Source organism: Charadrius vociferus, unplaced genomic scaffold, assembly GCF_000708025.1.
Source record: "Charadrius vociferus isolate BGI_N301 unplaced genomic scaffold, ASM70802v2 scaffold885, whole genome shotgun sequence".
Classification (NCBI taxonomy): domain Eukaryota; kingdom Metazoa; phylum Chordata; class Aves; order Charadriiformes; family Charadriidae; genus Charadrius; species Charadrius vociferus.
The window spans coordinates 701,234-720,756 of NW_009648594.1; the positions used below are offsets into that span (position 1 = coordinate 701,234).

At 37.1% G+C, this 19,523-nt stretch overlaps 1 protein-coding gene across 1 annotated transcript in view; it reads right to left on the reverse strand.

Moving 5' to 3' along the window:
• LOC104287500 (chromosome unknown open reading frame, human C8orf34) overlaps positions 1-19,523 on the reverse strand; it is a 138,272-nt gene that overhangs the window by 26,183 nt on the left and 92,566 nt on the right. Inside the window, exons 8-9 of the mRNA XM_009886216.1 lie at positions 10,271-10,356; positions 5,144-5,217 (exon numbers count right to left, since the gene is read on the reverse strand). Of these exons, the coding sequence (XP_009884518.1) occupies positions 5,144-5,217; positions 10,271-10,356 (160 nt within the window). The remainder of the gene's footprint in view (positions 1-5,143; positions 5,218-10,270; positions 10,357-19,523) is intronic.

A 19,523-nucleotide genomic window follows, 5' to 3' on the forward strand; every position in this document is an offset into this window, starting at 1 on the left:
GGGAAAGAGGAAATATGTGGGTACCTGGGAATAAACTGGAATTTGTTCCAGTTTACGAAATGTAACCAGAATAATTTTTTTCTAAACTTCAGTAATAACATTTACTTTTATTTAGACTAATATTTTTGAATTTCTCATGCCCAGGAAACCAAAATTTTAGACATGTAAAAAACCAGGGCACTCATTGATCTTTTTTTACGTTTTTTTTTTTTTTTTTTAAGTTCAGAAAATTCTGTCAATTTAACATTACATTTTAGAGGTTTAAATATTTTCAAATAAGAGCATTTTCACTCCAGAAGACATCTGCCCCTCTCTCTGCCCCATGAAAGGTCTCCTTGGAAGCACTAACCACATGCTATGTGCAATGCCTGCCAGTGGGACTGATAAACTGATCTTGAGGAGCAGGAGCCTTTCTGGAAGCAGTCCTTAGCTCCGGGGATCCGGGCAGGGAGACGGGGCAGCCCCACCACGCGTCGCAGGGGTCAGGCAGGCACCCTGCAGGCCTCAAGTTTTGCAATATGTAACATGGTTATCAGCAAAAAGAATACCAGCAGGAGAGAAGTAAAAAAAAAAATAAAATTAAGTACTTAAGGCACTCTCCGAGGATAAAGAGAATTTTAAAAGTAAGAAATACTTATTCTGCAGCTGTATGTACAAAATGCTATGTCTACTTAATAGGGTTTTTTTTACACAGGGGAGGTCTCAACCACAGAGGTTCAAGGTATGTGACTCAAACTACTTGCTTAACTACTTGCAGGAAATATCACTTATTTCCCAGGAACCTTGATACTATGTTCTTCTACTATCTGGTATTGTTAATTTAGCCAATAGTAATTAAACTTACACATTTGCAGGTTTTTTGGACTAGCTGTGGAAGAGTTGCACTAATCTAATATTATCTGTTATTATTTTTACAGAAGACTTAAAATTTAAAGTTAAAATTTAAAATTTTAACTTTATGCTCCTGAGAATCCACATACTTAAAAAAGTCAACTTGGATTGGAAAATTTTTGTATCAGAACACACTAATTTTGCATGTATAATATATAAACACGACCTTTATAATTCATACTACCTCACAGGCACACTGCTGTTGTTCCTGATGTGGCAGTGGAACCTTAAAATACTTATTTAAATGACTAACATGCTAAACACTAAACAGTGATCACAATCCAGCTAACAGTTTATAGATTTAAATACTGAAGTTTGGGTGATTTAGAGCTGTCAATTATACTCAAACTTGTACAAGTAATAAAGTTACTTCTCAGCATTGTTTCAAGGGAAAATAGTGGGAAAAGCTAAGAAAATTTCTAATAATTACAATTTAAATCATGTATCACTGGAATATAGCTGTATGCAACATATATCGATAGCAAGAATTAAAAGCTTAATTTTTCCTTGTGCGTTAAGCCTCAAGTCATTTCACAAATTGAATTACCATTAAGGAATTTCTGTATTTATCTCAGAAAATCCATGTGTGCGTATTCCTTCTAGGAAATCAACTGAAAAGTTCCAAAGCAGTAGGGAAAACGGGAGAAAATTTATTTTAAACAAAACGCCTTTATAAAACAATTCATTAGAATATTTTTCCCACAAAAAACCCAAGGCAAATTCATGCAGAAATGCCTTTTGCAGTTGGACTCTTTTTCCCCCAGTTTCTGTTACACTTGGATTGGTTTGCCTTACATGGACAATTTGCAAAAAAACCCCATACCTTTTTATGTGCACATGCAAGGCAAAATGAGTGAATGCAAAGATTCACAGAAAAAAAACCACAATATTCACGAGTCCTGTTAGATCCAAGTGGTAACAGAAGCAACTCAGAGGGAAAGCAAAGGCTACTCAATGTGAATTGCCCAGTGCATGTGCCCTCTTCCTTTCTGTTACTGTAAATTTAGTAACTTCTCCTGATACCTTAATTTTCATTTTCTGTCAGAATTCCAGCCCACCTCATTTTTTCCTAGTATCACTTCAAATATTTACAGACAAATATTTATAAAACTCATTTACATAAACATAAAACAAAATAGGACTCTGCGTTTATCAGACTGCAAAAATCCCAAGAAAAATCTTTGCATTTTGCCTAGCACGCTTTCTTACATTAAATATTTGTCAGAAAATGAGCCCTGCAGTAAACTACGATCTCTAAGGACATTTTGAATGCTTGCTTCCACTTTGAATCCCTGCAAAACACTTGGGAAGAGTGCCGATTCCTGTAAATACTTTAAATTACTTTTTGCTAGCTTTACTTATTTATTCATTCAGTACACCTTGTTTGGGATTGTACAGCACTGGAAAATGTAACTTCTCGATTTTTCAAATATCAACTCACTTTGTGAAAAATAAAGCGTAGCAAAAAGTTCTAATAAAAAAGGTTTAAAGGAAAAAGGTCTAATTACAAAAACTTCCAGATTTTTCAGAAATAGAACAGTAAACATATACAATGTTACTAGAAAATCATAATGTAACTATAGTACAAATTACGTGAACCATGTTACAGACATAGATGTTGCCTGTCTCTTCTAAGTACTGGTATCCAGATTGGTTTAGTCTCCACATCAAAGATCTTACATGTGGATTTATACATGGGACATGAAAAAGGAACCCACACAGCTCTTTTCTAAAGATCGGTATGCATAATTCTTGCTGCTTTATCCCACAATTTTTCTCAAAACACTTCTCCTCTGAAAGCCAAGGCACTTTGAAAGAAAATTTGTCAAATATACATGAGTAGAGAGGAATTTATGATAATGATCCATTTAACTAGCAACAGACTCAAATTACCCTATTGGAATGCAGTACCAGTATTAAACATGGCACACCTTGAATCAGATGAGGAATTTTTACATGAAATATGTACATTTGAGTGAATGTCATGAACCAGTTTGTCCAATTTATGAGAAATGTCTGATCAACAACATTTTATTCTATTTTTCCCTCATCTTGTATCTCTCATAGGATCTCGTATCTCACATAATATCTGAAAATAATTTCAAGTCACGAGAATGTATTTTGGTATCAATTTTGAAGTAATTTTACAGGCGCACTTCTTACTGTTTTGAAGGATTTGTGGGAATCCATTGCAAGAATGCATTTATCTTTACAACCTTCCTATGAGGAACCCTAGTTTTACCTCTGTATTTTATAGGTTAAGATTGCCAAAGAATAAGTCTCACTGGAAGTTACCGGGGACCATGGAACAGATCTCTATTCCTTCAGAGCCCTAAAAAGGCAACAACAACAGTTGGATCACTTTTTTCTTTTTTGAGGAGATACAGTTCCAGACAAACATACAGTGCTGGATAGCTGAATCTTATTCTGAATAACAAGCCATTTGAAAGAGATGAAAGTACACAATTGGCTAGCTACATACTATTTAAGCACGAGCTTTAAGATACAAAAACACCCAAAAGCAGATGAACTAACCATTACTGGTTTATGGCTCCTTAGGAACTCGGGCAAAGGCATTTTCCAAGAGCCGAGGAAAGTGAAGCTAGCTGCCTTTGCCCTAGGGAGATGTTGGGCGGGCAGAGCAATAGCTGCAACTGCTCTTGCCTTCTCTTTGGAGCTCTGGCAATAACAGCAATAGCCAGTGTGGCTTTCAGGGACTCAGCCCAGGCAACTTCGCTGCCTCTGGCAGTCTACTGCTCCAGGCAACCTTACCTATGCCCAGAACTAGCAGAGCATTAAATTATACATGTACCTATTGTTTGTTCATAAGCATGCGCACACAGCATATATCTAAAAATACTCAGTTGAAGGCTGTACATTTCTGTAGCAAGATTTCGCTAATAAACATAATGAACTTTTGTTTTCCTTGTATCTTTATGTTTCTGTGTAATTCAATTTATTTGTTGCTCTTTCCCTATGCTGTATGTCTGCAGAACTGAAAAATCAAAGCTGGTAGCTGCAGGTCCAAATCAATAAGAAAAACCTGGGTTCAAAAACTACTGCAAAATTTACTATACCTCTCTATTGACTGGTGTGAAGCTGAAAGGAGGCTTGAGAAAGAAGCCCAAAGCAATGGCAACTAAAGTTCGGCTCCTTACTTCTTTTGCCCAATATCCACAAATGCTCTGTGGAAATTCCTGCACTCCAAGCTCTCAAAGAGCTTTAGGAATTGATCTGGAGCTCCGTATCTGCCAACTGCTTTGATAACTCTGGTTGGAAATAAAATATATTCAGTGTTATTTGGCTTTATTAGTAGCAGTACTTAAGCAGCTGCCTGAGAGACTGCAGGATCAGGCTGCATTTCTTTTTTCTTTAATACTGTTCTTTTTTCCTTAGCTAAAAAATACTGAGCCCTTCTTTTCACTTAATTTATCAACACTAAAGTGTGCTATAAACCAGTATTGCTATGGTTGAACACGCATTAATGTGTCCTCTTACAGCTCTCTAAGATTTTGCAAAACCAAACAACTATTGTTATTTGCCTTAGAAAAAAAAAGCAATCCCTTCTTTAACCTGTATGCAAATTTCTGATGCAATACAACTAGTGCCAAAATTCTGATTATATAATTAAAAAAAAATAATTTATTGCTGGTTATATTTTCTGCAAACTGCAAATCCACAAAGATTTTCTTAAATTTCAAAATAAAAGAACTGATGAAAATACTACCAAGCATAATATTGCATTCTTTAAAAAAAATATATAAATTAGCGATACATTTTAAATAGACACCTCTTGTTTATTAGTTTCCAAGCAAATGTTACCAAAAAGCTAAATTATAGTTGAAATATTATAATGTCATATTTCATAAGGACATTTAGAATTGGCATAATTTTGTTCTCTTAATTTTGTAAAATTGAATATAATCTGGTAAAATGGATATTTGACCAACCTTTAAGAACATACAGACATAGTATAAAATGACTGCACTTTCAATGGGAGTTATACTTGTAAATACAGCAACATATGGTTTTGTGTAAGATTACAATAATTTATTTCAAAATATCACCCTTCCTAGAGTGAAAAAATTAAAACAGCCAGGGAACTGAAAATTCAAAAGGGTTAGGTATATTAAATTTTCTTCTTTCTAGGATGACAGTGCTGGCAAGCACAACTTTTATCTTTATGCAAAAACTAATTTTTATCAAACTCTTTTTTAAAATTACAGGATTATCCATAAGGGAAGATACTTACAGATCCTGCCACTAGAGAGGTACTCTGAAATTCATCAATATCTTCCGTAAGTGTTTCAACCCCGGGTACTTGAGCTGTTCCAAAGAGGTAGAAGAGAAGTAAATCACTCCAGTTAAGTAAGCATTAGTCACTTTGAAAATAAAATGCCTATAAATTAACTGCTAGGAAGGTAAATGTGGCTACTGTAAACACACTGCTTTTCAGGTACACTTCAATGGATTTTAATTTATGTCTGATTTTAATTTGTGTCTGATTTTAATTTATAAGCTTAATGCAATGTGGAACAGCATCTCTAACATGATTAGACTGATAAGCAAGCTTCCTTCAGCTGCCAAGGTGTCTCATAGGTTATTTATTATTTTTACTATTAAAACTAAATACTGTTTGTCCTTTACACAAGTGAGTAGTGGATCATCAGCTTTAATAAAATCAGTAAAATTAAATTTAATTAATTCTATTAAACTAATTAGAATATATTAAAAATCCTGGAAGTAAGAAGTTCTGGTCACTTTAAGCAATGTCTAAAAGCCATGCAAGTTATAATTTTTGCCCATACCGCCACATTTGTAAAACAACATGACTCGGTGAGAAGTCTAGAATGCCTCTGACACATACGTAATGATTTAAAACAGAATTTATGTACCTATGTCAGAGAAAGCAATTTCCAAGTAACATGCGATGCAGTTTCACTCTTTGCCTGACAGTCTGGTGGGCACTTAGATGCTGCTCATAAGCAGCCTAAGAAAACAAGATGCCCCAATCTTCCCAAGGTTCTGCTGTTATTCAGACACTTAGCAGAGAGGTCCTTACATTTCCAGAGTACCCTGATTTGTCAAACATCTCAGACTACTGTAAAGACAGAACTATATCGAAGTACGGCAACCATGGTTACCACATTCATTGCAAACACAAATGAAAGCGGAGAAAGAAGAGGTGATGATGATGCAAAATCGTAGTCAGAGAACCGGGCAGAAAGTTGGAGGTGATGACACATTTTTTGCCACTGCCATATCTAGTTCTCAACCCTAATTCCCACATATTTGCATCCCTATTAATTTTTTACCCTGATCATGCAGTTCTACCTGGAATAGCACTATATGCGCTTCATACATTCCTATTTCTATTGAACGTCCCCAATTTCAAACTTTTCTTCTACATTCAAATGCTTGTTTTGAACTTTCTACTATATTGGGAAAAGGAAAAAGAAGTATACAAAAAAAAAGCTACACATCCTAGTCTTTTCAAGTTTCTTCAAACAGGAGTTGGCTAACTGCAAATAACAAAAAACAGTGATTCCTGTTTGATAGGGAATAAGCTACTGATGTGAAATTTCCTTAGTAAAATATATTTAGCAAACTAAATATTCTGTATCACAGTACAGCCTGTAGATCTAATAACATAATAGAATAGGAAATACCCCATGTACACACTGTGGCATAGTACCATATAATCTATCATTTTCAGTCCTATCCCATTACTCCAGGTAGAGCCACAAAAGAAATAAGTCTTTGCCCACACCTCAGAAATATGTGGTGTTGCAAACTGCGCTGCAGAGTAACTCACTTTAAACACAGCTTTTCTCAGACAAATTGAGGAGTGGTTTAGAAGTGCTATCCTTTTCATTTATCCGATATTAAGACTTTTCTCCCTAATAAGTTATTGCATTTTAAGATTCCTTCTACAAGAATGCACTGACTGCAAAGACGTTATTTGCAATAATGTCTTCTTTTCCTGTCTTATATCATGGCTGTCACTAGTATGGTACTTTTCAGCAAAAGGGACTGAAACAAGTGAAACAAGGTCCTATAGCACTTCTAGGCAAATGGGATCAAATGAACAATTATCCTTTAGTGATACTATTTCTTAATATTCAATTTAAAAAAAAATAAAATACACAGTAGTAGGTGTCCTCTACAATGCCCCCAACCTGAAAAACAAACTGAGGGTTGACAGATGCAGATTTTTACTGAATCAATCCTGTTGCAGTGTCTATGTTTTGAAGCCTCAGCTGTTCTCCTCATCTATCTGTACAGAACAAGAGCAAGGCTTAATGGAGGACTGATCCAAGAGACAAACCTGACAGGCTTGGCATCTACAGGGGATGTTTGCTGCAGGGTCACTGAAGCTGCTTCTTCTAATCAAAATCAAGAACCTAGCTATTAAATTCTTCCCTTAGTTCTCTCCTGTGAAACAATCCAATGGGAAAGAGACAGTTTTGAGAGGTATAGTTTAGGACAGTAAAAAGAAATTGCAGCGTTGAAGTGTCTTGTGTTGTCCGATCTTGAGACCTGATTCCCATTCCTCATTTTTACTACTTAGATCAAAGACAATTCTGTCCAATTCAGCAAGATTATACTAGAGGGAAATCAGTGTAGTGGTTAATTAGAACCAGATCCAGATTGCCTGCAGAGTCAGTATATTGCCTGATGCTGCAGGTGATCTTTGTACATTAGCTATTACATTGACTTTATTAGGTGGAATTGCTTTAGTAAGGCTTATTTATAAGGGCTGTTAGATCAGATGTGCTGCCAATTACTTCTGAACCTAGTTCATCTGAAATCCACCAGAGAGATTCTCCAGATCTAACAACTTAACAATTTCCCACTAACCCAGAAACAGATCATTACCTAAAGAAAGCTCCCCTCAACTTTGCTCTGCATCAGCACCCTGCTTGCATATTCTAGAACAAATGGTTTACATCAGCACTTCCCAAGGCATAGTTTTCTCTCAGTAAGGTCATTGGTACTGATAAGTAAGAGCAGAAAATAAATTCAAATAAAACTGGTAAGTGAAGCCTATTAGCCACTTCTTCATGATATAATACATTCTTAAGAGGGCATAACTAAAAATTCAGTGCAACATGATGCCTTGGTTACTTAGGGTTTTCTAATAATATCTTTAGGAGTCTCTTTTGTCATCTTCTTCTCATAAATAATATTTATTGGAAATAAATATCACATGCACAGAAAACAAGTAATGTGCTGCATTTACAGGCGAGATTGATAGAATGGGAAGTTGCCTGAGTTTTGTGCCTGTTTCTAGTCTGTGCCTACTTGTAAAATCCAGCTGTGCTTTTTTTTTCAAATCACCATGTATTACTAGCCAACATTTAAGGGAAAAAAAAATATTTTGGAAGGCTGAACATTTCTGAGAGCACCTCTTGACAGAAATTTGGCAGTACCTCACTGTTGACCTCAGTCCTTTTGCCCCAGGGGCTTGGTGTTTTCTAGCTATATGGCTAACAGGTTCATGTATGTTCACAGACACAAGATAGATATATTTATAAAAACATGAATGTCATTGCCTCACCTACCTATCTAACTTTTACCCCCTATATTTTTATTAGAGGTGTTTGTTTAAGGAAAGTGTTCTCAGTCTTCTCTATATCCGTTCTGACTACAGATAGCATCCAGAAGCACGTAAAGTGGTCCAAGTTCCAATGGCTATAGCGCTCTTGTGCTCCACACTCTGAGACACAGCATCCAGCACCTCCTGACAGTTTCACCTCCTTTAATCCTGGTGCCTCTGTCATTTAGCAACAGCTTGCTATTTTACTGAAATCTACAGTTTCAGAAGATGGCATGGCAAAGCGGGCATATTTCCACTTTAAGAATAAGGGTCCACAGGAAGGAAAAAGGAAGACAGAGATCTGTTCAAAACCAACTGTTTCAGTAAGTGTAGAACTTTTTCCTACATGTATGTCTTACCACTCTACTTCATTCTGCTATAATAATCTCATTCTTGCATACCCACTTACCCACCCCAAACAAGTCACCACCACCTCCCTTTCTGGGGATTACCCTCATAACAGCAGAATTTTGTCTTCCTTTCACAGAACTTGAGTGCAGTCTGGGTCTCTCTTGCTGACAGTCTTCATTGAGTTTGTAAGAACATCATATTTTGAGATTCTGAGTCCCCTATTAATTTTTTAAATAAAGTGATCAATGGCAGATGAAAGGAAAAACAAATGGCATGACTGCATGAAGCCACGCATTCTCACAAAACCAGTTTGAAAAATCTGTCTTTAAAGATGTACTAGTTCCTAATGCTGACATATATTGGTTTAAAATGAGGCAAGAGAAATATGTGAAAGCTCAGGTTGCCATCATACTTAATAGCACATCTGATAGCACTAAATAGCAGACAATTAGCAGGATAATTAAAAACAAAAGTTAGTTCCGATTTGTTTTGAGTTAATTAATCAACTTAGCTAACTTGTCTGGGGCTGCTGAAGACTAACTGCAAATCAAATCCTCCAATTAATAGACCCATCTGGTTCTGCCGAACAGTAAGGGAATGGACTGAAAGATTTATCTTTGCAGATTCTCTGCCCAAACCTCTATTCCTTTCTGTCTCCATTCCAGTGACAGCTAAGATAAAGTTAACCTTCATCAACTTAATCTTTCATAGGAAAGCAGGTCATTCTCTGGCAAGATATCCCTTAAGAAGTGCCTTTTCCATTAGTTTTCAGCTGTTATTCTGTTCAAAAACCTGAGCAGAAATTGAAATAAGGTTGAGTGTCCTGACTGCAGATTAGCGCGATGTATGATTATATTTGTATGAGGAGAAAAAAATGTTCTTCAGATCTATTGTATCAATTCATTTTTATTGTATTTCAATTCTAGTCAGTGTGCTTGGAGAGATCGAAGCAGTATTTCTGATACTTAACTTAAAAACAGGGGACAAATTCTGTATCTCTTTTTATATATACTATTTGAATCCTATGGATGCACTTGTAGAATTAAATTAAATATTTCAAAGACCATTCTTTGGCATAGAGGCCAATTGGCAATGAACAGCCCATGTCTACGCTATTAAGCTATTTTACATCCCAAACAGTGTGCTAACATACAAACTGTCTGCTAAGAATGAATCCTGGCCCAAGGTGGCTCCCAAAATATACCTAGGAATTATTCTGGAGTACTAACTAGCTGTGACAAAAACCACGTTAGGAGCTCTTCTAACAGATTTGATGTGTAAATGATTGAGTTCCAATGCACAGGAACACTCTCTGGAAGTGCTTAATCTTCTTTTACAGGCATTGCCTCTACTCTTAAATGTAAGATGTTGGTGTTTGGGCTGATTTTTTTTTTTTTTTTATGAGCAGCAAATATTTATATAACTTACCCTCAGAGTCTGACACTGCTGGCTCAGATGTTTGAGATATCATGGAGACATCTTCTGGCCTTTCTGCCAAATTATCTCCTTGCAATCTAAATTGTGGAAAAATGTAATGAAAACATTTGCAATCACATTCCACAGATAAGACACAGAAGAGTGTTATCTCTGACTACATACCCTACTCACAATATTGTCCTAAGTAAAATGGTAGCTTTGCTGAAAAGCCAACATCCATGGCTCAATCATATAATCCCAGATTGTCTAGCCTCTAAAAAACAGTCAGCTGAATCCTAGCTTATGTATTTTTGTAAGACTTCTTATAACAAATGAAACTGCAAGCTTCCTTCGCTACATACATTCAACAGTATTTTAATTGAACAGGACTGTTCCAGGGGCCTGTGTCAAAGTGTTGGCAGTGGGGGAGCTGCAGGGGTGGTGGTGGTGGGGAGAGGCCAGGATTGCCCTGTGCCAGGCACAGCCAGTGCCATCCGGCTCCAAAAGACCCACAGCAGGGCACAGCTGAGCCCCTCAGCCAAAATAGTGGTGCCTTAGAGAAAACATAGTTAAGGAAGAGCAAACAATACCACACCGGTAGAAGATCAGGGAACAGAAAGGGTGGGAAACAGCAGAGGGAACAGAAAGGTTGGAAGAGCAGATGCTCCCCTGCAGCCCGTGGTGAGGAGCACACCAGAGCCAACATCCACTGCAGCCCATGGAAGACCCACACCAGAGCAGGTGGCTACATCCTGGAGGGACTGTGGTGCTTGGAGAATCCACAATGGAGCAGATATTTTTCCTGAAGGACTGCAGCCTGTGGGTAGACCTCACGCCAGAGCTGGTGAAAAGTGTGAGGAGGAAGGAGGGGCAGAGAGGAGATGTTATGGAGTGACCCCAACCACCCATTCCCTGCTCATGGGGTGGGGAGAGGAGTCTGGAGTGAAGGAGCGGAGTCAGGCCTGGAAAAGGTGGGAGGAAAGGTGTGGGTTTAATGTTTGTCGTCTTGTTTCTCATTACCTAAATCCATTTCAACCGGCAATAAATTAAACTAATTTTCCCCAAGACAAGTCTGTTTTGACCACAACAGTAACTGGTAAGCAATTTCCCTGTCTGTATCTCTAGCCACAAGCTTTTTCATCTTCTTTTCTCCCTTCGTCCTGAGGGCAGTGAGTGAGCAAGCGGCCGAGTTGGGGGATAGCCCTTAGCCAAGGCTAACCCACCACAGATAAAGACATGCAAGAATATTTCCTCCTCTGTTCTTATTTTTAAATGAAAAATACAGTAATCATGGCAGGCTTCATCTTCAGGCTTTCCCCCTGCATCAGCTGACTGCAATGCCTTGACAGCAATTTACAAAAATAGTCCTTGTATCTGTTCTTTTAAATGAGCATCCCAAGAGTCCCACCATCCTTCTTCAGGCTCTTATGAGTCCCAAGTACAGATTCTGCTCTGAAGAAATGGTTTGTAGCTTTTAACACAATATAACTGCCATTTACATAAAGGTTATCTTACCTTGAATTTATTCAGACATGAAAAGAGTAAGAAAAATGCAATTCAATTTTGCAAAGCCTGGGAATCATAAAAATGCACTGAAGTAAACCCTTGGGGAAAGGAATAACTTATCTCTTAAAAAAAAGTTCCTTTCACTCTATTCTCACTCTCTGCAGCTGCTTTGTGCTAAACTTTGAATTAATCATTGAAACCAAACAGAATCCCCATGTCCGCCCTATCTGAATTTCACATTTTGTGACTCTCACAGTTATCTAATATATTTGAATCTTAAGTCATCTATTTGTTTGTACCTTCTCAAAACCATTCCCTCCACACACACAATTACTTGTTCTCCTTTTATTGCCCCTGGGATGGTTTATTTATGATGGAAAGCTCAATGTAAATTCATGACTCTTACCTGAGAAGGCAGTTCCACAGAACACAAAACTCAGGGAAACAAAGGCGTAAAACTTAGAAGCTTTAAACCTAATTTTGAAAATTACTTCCACGAATCCTTTATAGCTCTATACCTGGTTTGTAATGGTCTAGTTACTAATTCTTTAAAAGCCTAACTTGTCAAACAGGCTCTTCTAAAGATGAGAGTCAAGCAGAACCAAATAACTTTGTACCATTATACTTAAGATATTCAAATAGGGAGAAAACAAATTGCAAATGAAATAAGCACACAAAAAAAAGGAGATCTCAAAAAATCACATCAATTTCCTTTGCATTAAAATTGACCTGTCCTCCTTCATTACATACATAAGCACGTTTACTGCAAGCACATATTCAAGCTTTTAGGATATGGATGGAATTGCAGGAAACAGAAGTGATGAACTCTTCTCTGCAGCCATGTTGATAGTTTATTTGTGTTTAATTAAAGGGAAAATCACTCCAACCTCCTCTGCTTATATTGCAGTCATAAAAAAATATCTCTAGAAGTAGGAGCTGCTTCTTTTATCCCATCAGAATTTTCAAGATCATTTAATACATTGCCATTCTGAGCTGTCATAAATCCAAACCAGACATGAAGAACTGAAATTATTCTCATCTTATTCTAGAAATTACATATATTTAAGCAGCTCATTGTCTCATGAAAAATAAAAAAAAAAAAAATCTTTTAATTGTATCTGGTCAGAAGAGCCATTCATATGATTTCCCTTTGTAGGAGGAAATGGCTGGGTGAACTGCATGGGTGGATGGGTGAGTAAGATGTTTGAGATATCTGGACCTCATTTTCACATCCAATTTTCAACTTATTTATATATTTCTTACCTGTGGATTCATATTGGAATTGATTCTCGTGACTCAAGCAACAAAAAAGTCACACACACTTGCTCATCAAAAGAATTGTTACTTGGACTATTCTTCAACAGTAATACTATTCATGACACCTCCACAGTAAAATGAAAACACTTAAAAATTCTTAAGCAATAGACTAGAAAGAAGAATATGAAGCATACATCTAGAAGAGCTTCTGAATACTTCAGAAGCTCGTTATACAATCAGAGATTTTCTGATCTGTCCTCTGCTGTACCATCCTGCAAGCATCATTAATGTTGGAAGGCCTAAGCTATGAGATCCACTTATCTGGTCCCTGGTACTACAAAAGCATTTTCATCTCCAACTCTTTTTCTTGCAGACTAGTGTACACAGAAGTGTAAACTCTAAGGTAGACTTGATTCTTTACTGCCAGATACCGAACAGAAATTCCTTCAGCAAAAATAGGTAAAATGATGACCAAAATTTTGTGTTGGAACTTTTCATCCACTGCTTTGGAAAAGGCAATTATAAAAAGAGCAATGTTATGCGTCACATCCTTGTTTGCAAAGCAATCTAGAAGAGTTGAGCTTTTCTAAACTGGTGGCTAGCTTTGAAAATGTTGGCTGTTATTTTTGCTGAGTACTCTTAAAAAAAAAAGCAAACAAACAAGTTACCTAAAAATTACTATCTTACCAATACTTTATGGACCATTTCAGTTATTAACTGAAACATTATTTCGGCTATTAATTATTTTAATGGCCGTCTAAACTTGATACCTCATAGCAAACATTTTTTTTCTATATACATTCTGTTTATAGTGTGATCTCTTGCTTAGAGGCCATTGTTTCAGTTACATTCAACCAGCTGCATGTTGGAGCTTCAAGAGCTACAAAAGCAAACAGCCTCCAGGCAAATATTTCAATTTCCTTTGGCCCAAAAATGCATTCTGTATGACTTGTTCCAAGACTGCCAAGGACTTCAGGACCAAAGACATTCTGAATAAATTCGACAGGATGGATGCAGCAGCACTGTACCAGGTCTATCACTATAAACAAGCTTGTGGGTACGTGAAGCACAGTTGTACTGCCAGTAAGATTTAGAAAATATGATACTGTAAGTGTATGCAAAAAAAGGGCAAAATGATTTCATCTACAGTCCTTGAATGAGTCACAGCATAATAAAATCCTATATTGCCTCATCAGAGGAAGGAAGCAGCAAACAGGAAAAATAGAGTCAAGATTGAAATGATAGATTATTTTTTTTTCATCCACTACTTTGAAAAGGTCTTTTCACACTCCTGAACAATCTATAAGCACACACAGTATTATCTAAGAAATGGCAGTGACTAAAGTCAGCAAAAAGAAAACAAGTTGATTCCTTCAGGATTCAGATTAGGAAAATACTTCCTCTTGACTTGATATCTGAAAAAGCAATGTTTTCTACAAATGTTTAAGACTTGTCACTTTATCAGAGATTTTATATTATTTCCATGTAAGTTGCCTTTATCTACTATGTTTATTATTCTATTACTGATGGTGCAGTACCTGGAAGCAGAAGTAACCTACCTAAAAAAAAACAACAAACTTTTTTTTTGTTTGTCAAAAAGTTCAGTCACCTTAAATTTTCACTAGAAAAATGAGAAATTACTTCAGTGTGCACAAATGTGATATGAAACAAACGTTGCAGTTTTGATTCAGTAACACATTTATCTAAATAGATTACTCTTGGGTTTAAAATCATGCCCATGTTAAGTGCGCGGCCGAACTCAAGCATTTAGGATGTTTTTCTTAAAACACAGATTATTGGAGAACAGGGCATGTTATCAAGATGAGGATATCACAATTTGATATTTCAATAGAAGTCGCCTATTTTACCAGGTGAAAAAATACTAAGATGAAAGTATTATTTGATTCCCAGTTGCTAAACTGAAATGAAAACGAAGTTAACTGCATGATTTACATTGCGTAACCTCTCACCAACGAGGCTATGTGAAATAATCTACATAAACCCCTACTCTGATTCGTATGACAAGCTCTTTTTGAACATCTTCAATATTTCCCTGGCAGTTTTGAGTGCCCAACAACACCTCAGAACACATTGTTCTGTGGTATCACAATTACCAACAGTCTTAATGAAACACTTGTAAATCCGTATGATTACAGAGGTGGAAAACAACCCACTGACATTGATTTCATCCTTGCAGGCAGTGCAAGCAGCAATACCCAAGAGAAGTATCATATACTAGTTCCTACTCTAGTTCCATTTGTTGAAAAAAAGAAGTGAAATAAAGCAGACTAATGGCCATAAACGTTTCAACTTATTTCCATTTTCAAGATGACAGAATGTTCCAGAGGAATTTTATAGGGATTAAATATGCAGCATGTAAGTATCTGTAACATGACTTTAGTGACAGGGACATTGTACACCGCGCAGGCGGGCTAAGGATTCAGTGACGACCTCCATTTCCTGCCTGGTAGATGAGCTCTGTTGAGTGGCTGTTTGGTGGAGTTCAGCTGGAAGAGGCTGATCAGCCACTACAAAGTCTCAAGCTTGTCTTGTGCCTGACCTTTCAGAAAGGCCCATTCTAGCACTCAAAGAAAGACTCTTGAGCATTTCTAATGGCACAACTTAATGAGGAAATGCTTCATGGGCTAACTTTATTTCCCTTCATAGCAACCTCCTCATCCTCCCACCCTGGTTTCAAAGCCAAAATAACATCCCTGTGGCAGTCCAATCATCACTAGCAGAAGAAGCCACCAAGTGCATCTTGATCTTTTGTTTAGCATTACTTAGCAGACGGAAATAAATTGGCACAGTATGAGCAGTCGTTCTACAAGATCAGCTTTGCTTTGAGCGTGAACACTCATCCAGCATATTGTTTATTTCTAGATTGTACTGGCTGTTTGAATCAGAGTCAGATTCTTCCATGTATTTGCATAAAGCAGAGTATTCTGTTAGTACTAAAGATGGAATGAATAAGTAGTATGAATGAATACATGCTGTAAGGCTTTTTTTTTGTTTTTTAAGTCAACAATGAGTTTTCCACAGCAGCAACATATTCCCCATTAGATGACTTTGAAAAACTAAGTATTTAATTTCTGCTTAATAATCATAGAATCATAGAATGGTTTAGGTTGGAAACTACCTTGAAGATCATCGAGTTCCAACCTCCCTGCCATGGGCAGAGACACCTCCCACTAGACCAGGTTGCCCAAGGCCACGTCCAGCCTGGCCTTGAATACCTCCAGGGATGGGGCCTCAACAACCTCTCTGGGCAACCTCTTCCAGTGCCTTACAACCCTCAAAGTGAAAAATTTCTTCCTAATGTTTAATCTAAACCTGCCCTCTTCCAGTTTATAGCCATTCCCCATCGTCCTATCACTACTAGTAAAAAGTCCTTCCCCAGCTCTCCTGTAGGCCCTCTTTAGGTACTGGAAGGCCGCAATAAGATCTCCCTGGAGCCTTCTCTTCTCCAGGCTGAACAGCCCCAACTCTCTCAGCCTCTCCTCATAGGAGAGGTGCTCCAGCCCTCGGATCATCCTCGTGGCCCTCCTCTGGACATGCTCCAGCAGGTCCATGTCTTTCTTATGTTGAAGACTCCAGAGCTGGATGCAGTACTCCAGGTGGGGTCTCACCAGAGTGAAGTAGAGGGGCAGAATCATCTCCCTTGACCTGCTGGCCACAGTTCTTTTGATGCAGGCCAGGATACGGTTGGCCTTCTGGACATTTCCCTTTCAGTTTCTGGAATTTAACAGTAAGTCCTTTTGATACTATACTACGTGCTACTTAATTATGCCAAAAATATTACAGTTGGAGCTATCTATGTAATTTTATCTAATATAGATAAAATATAGAAGTAGACACAAGAAAGGATTCCTTACATAAGGAAGGTCTGTTCTCTGCAATATGCAAATATTTGAAATGACATCTACTTTTTCAAACACAGTTCACTAGGACATATTTCCTAGTGACCTTTTCTTCTAATCAAACTCATATTACTTTAGCAGACTGCGTGGTGAAACTTGTCACTACTCTCTGAAAGTTAGTCATTCCCAAAACTTGACTTATTTGACAAGAAAACATATGTTGACAGTATCCAAGGCCCAGTTGAGTTTATTGCTCTTCTTTACTGCAATCAGCTATATGGCATGTCATTACACTTCCCCATTCTTTTTGTGTGACGGAATTAGTGGTCTTGTTTTCAAATCTCTCTGACACCCATCAATACCCAATTTACATGAGCTATTAAGAGGACAGCTTCTTGACATTATGGCAATTGTTGCTTTAGAAAGATGTTAGATTTATGACCTCACTTAGAAGCTGAAAAGAAAGTGACAAGATTATCCCACAAAACTATTCCTTATATGAATCCAAAATCCATCTAACAGCATCCTAAAATGACTAATTACAATGGGTACCTAATAAAGTGTGGGTATAGTGGGAATGGAAGGAGAGAGTAATGCTAGAGGAGCTGTGATTTCTCCACTTGCACCACCCCTAAAAAAATGCAGTAGCTGTCATGCAGCGGCATAGTTTCTAGACAATAGGGCACTGGAATTAAACTATATCTTGGGGAAAAAATAACAGGGAACAGTTGATTTAGGTATTTTTTCCACGATTTAAAGTTGGCATGCATTTTCAGATTTGAAATTTGTGGAAACATTTAGGCTTGAGCAAAATGGATTTTTAAGAGGTAAAAGAAAGTCCTGCTTTGAGGGAAACTATAGGTATGTCTATACTTGAGCGTGTACATGACTGCAAGTACAGATGCAGGACAAATTCCTACCTAAGAACTCCTTCAGCGCACTGAATGTAGACATACACTATGATTCTCTTCTGTGTCAACACTGTTGTCCTATGATATTCTTAAAATTATCAGTAAATGAAATGCAAGTAAACTCTATGTTATAGCAGAATATATAAAAAAATGTTCACTTGTGAACATCATTCTCACAACATTAATGGATTAGAAGAAAAAAACATTACTTCCAAGGACTACATCAGATTCATAAAAATAATTAAAATCAGTTCACCACAAGCACAGGTACTTTCTAGCATCACAGCCTAATGAGAAGGAATAAAGTCTCCTGAAAACAAAGAAATGGAAATGTTTCTGATACCTAATGTTGAGATATATGCTCTTTAGTACTTGTTCTTTGCGTAGACTACTAATTCAAAATATGTGCATTATAAATTGCTCTTTGCTAGTGTACAGCAGAGGTTGTAACTTTAGGAAATTTTGTGTCAAATCAAATACTAAACAGGAGAGGAGATTCACCTTCAGAGGAGGGTGACTGTTCCCTCACAGACAGAGCAATTTCAATTATATTCAGATTAATACTATTCTGACATAGTCTACCAGAAACATCTCACTTAAATAACCAAATTGCCATTCAAAATTCCAATTCCTTCCAAAAATGAACCAAAAAGACCCAGACAAAAAAGGGTTATCATTTTTGGACAAACTGTCCTTTAATCCCCAAATAAACAGCTACAGGCCAGAGTTACATAATTCCTGTGTATGTAGCTGGCCTTCAAATTGTGGTAAATGACTATGGGATTTCCTTTTCTTTTTAAACATAGCAAACTAGACCTGTACAAATTTGCTCAAATTCTGATGTTCCCCAGCGGTGAACAACAGAAACTTTGAAATTCCACTGGAGAAGAAATCCCGAAAACCTGTTATTTCAAGACAACACAAATGCTTCCACTGGATTTTTAGTAATAAAGGAAAAATCCTCCAGGGACTCCAAGACAGCAAAGGGCACTCCCCGAGGAGGAAGGGGGAAATTACATGTCTGAGAATTGCATCTCCAGTCATTCTCTCAGTTCTGCCCCGTGTCAGCTAAATTTTCTTGAATCTCGATAATTCCTGTAAAATGTTTTGCTTTCTGTGACTCATCATTTCCTAAAGAACACTCATTTCATTGGAAAATTCCTGATCTGCTTTGCTGAAGACTCAGCTGACTTCTTTTAGATAGACATGGTGAGGAGCAGGGGAAAGTTCCGCAAAGGATCCTTAAATCTTTCAGCAAAAAGAGCGGTAAGGCTGTTTTCACGTTCACCGAAGATCAGCGTACATTTTCAAGGCTACAACCACAAAGAAAAGTTCTTGACTGTGAAAAGAAGAGGTAGTGTCATGTTTGTATTATAATCTTAATTAAGGAGATTTTGGCTTGTTGAATCACTGATTTTGCTTAAATTATTTCAAAGTAGGTTAACTCTTGAAAAGATCCTAACAGATACTTGAGTGATTGACAGTTACTTTATGAAATAGTTATTAATTTGGATCAAAACCTGTAATATGCATTTTGTAAGATTAATGAATATCATGAAATTCTTAATAAAAGAAACATTAAAAATATAACATGATGATGTTCCTTTGGCAACCAAAGGGAATTTCAGTCAGAGATGAGGTGAAGCATAAATTGGACTTATTGGACTTCCTTTTTTTTCTTTTTTCGTTTCAAATAATCTGCTTCCTTTTTTTAATTTAGGACATTACATC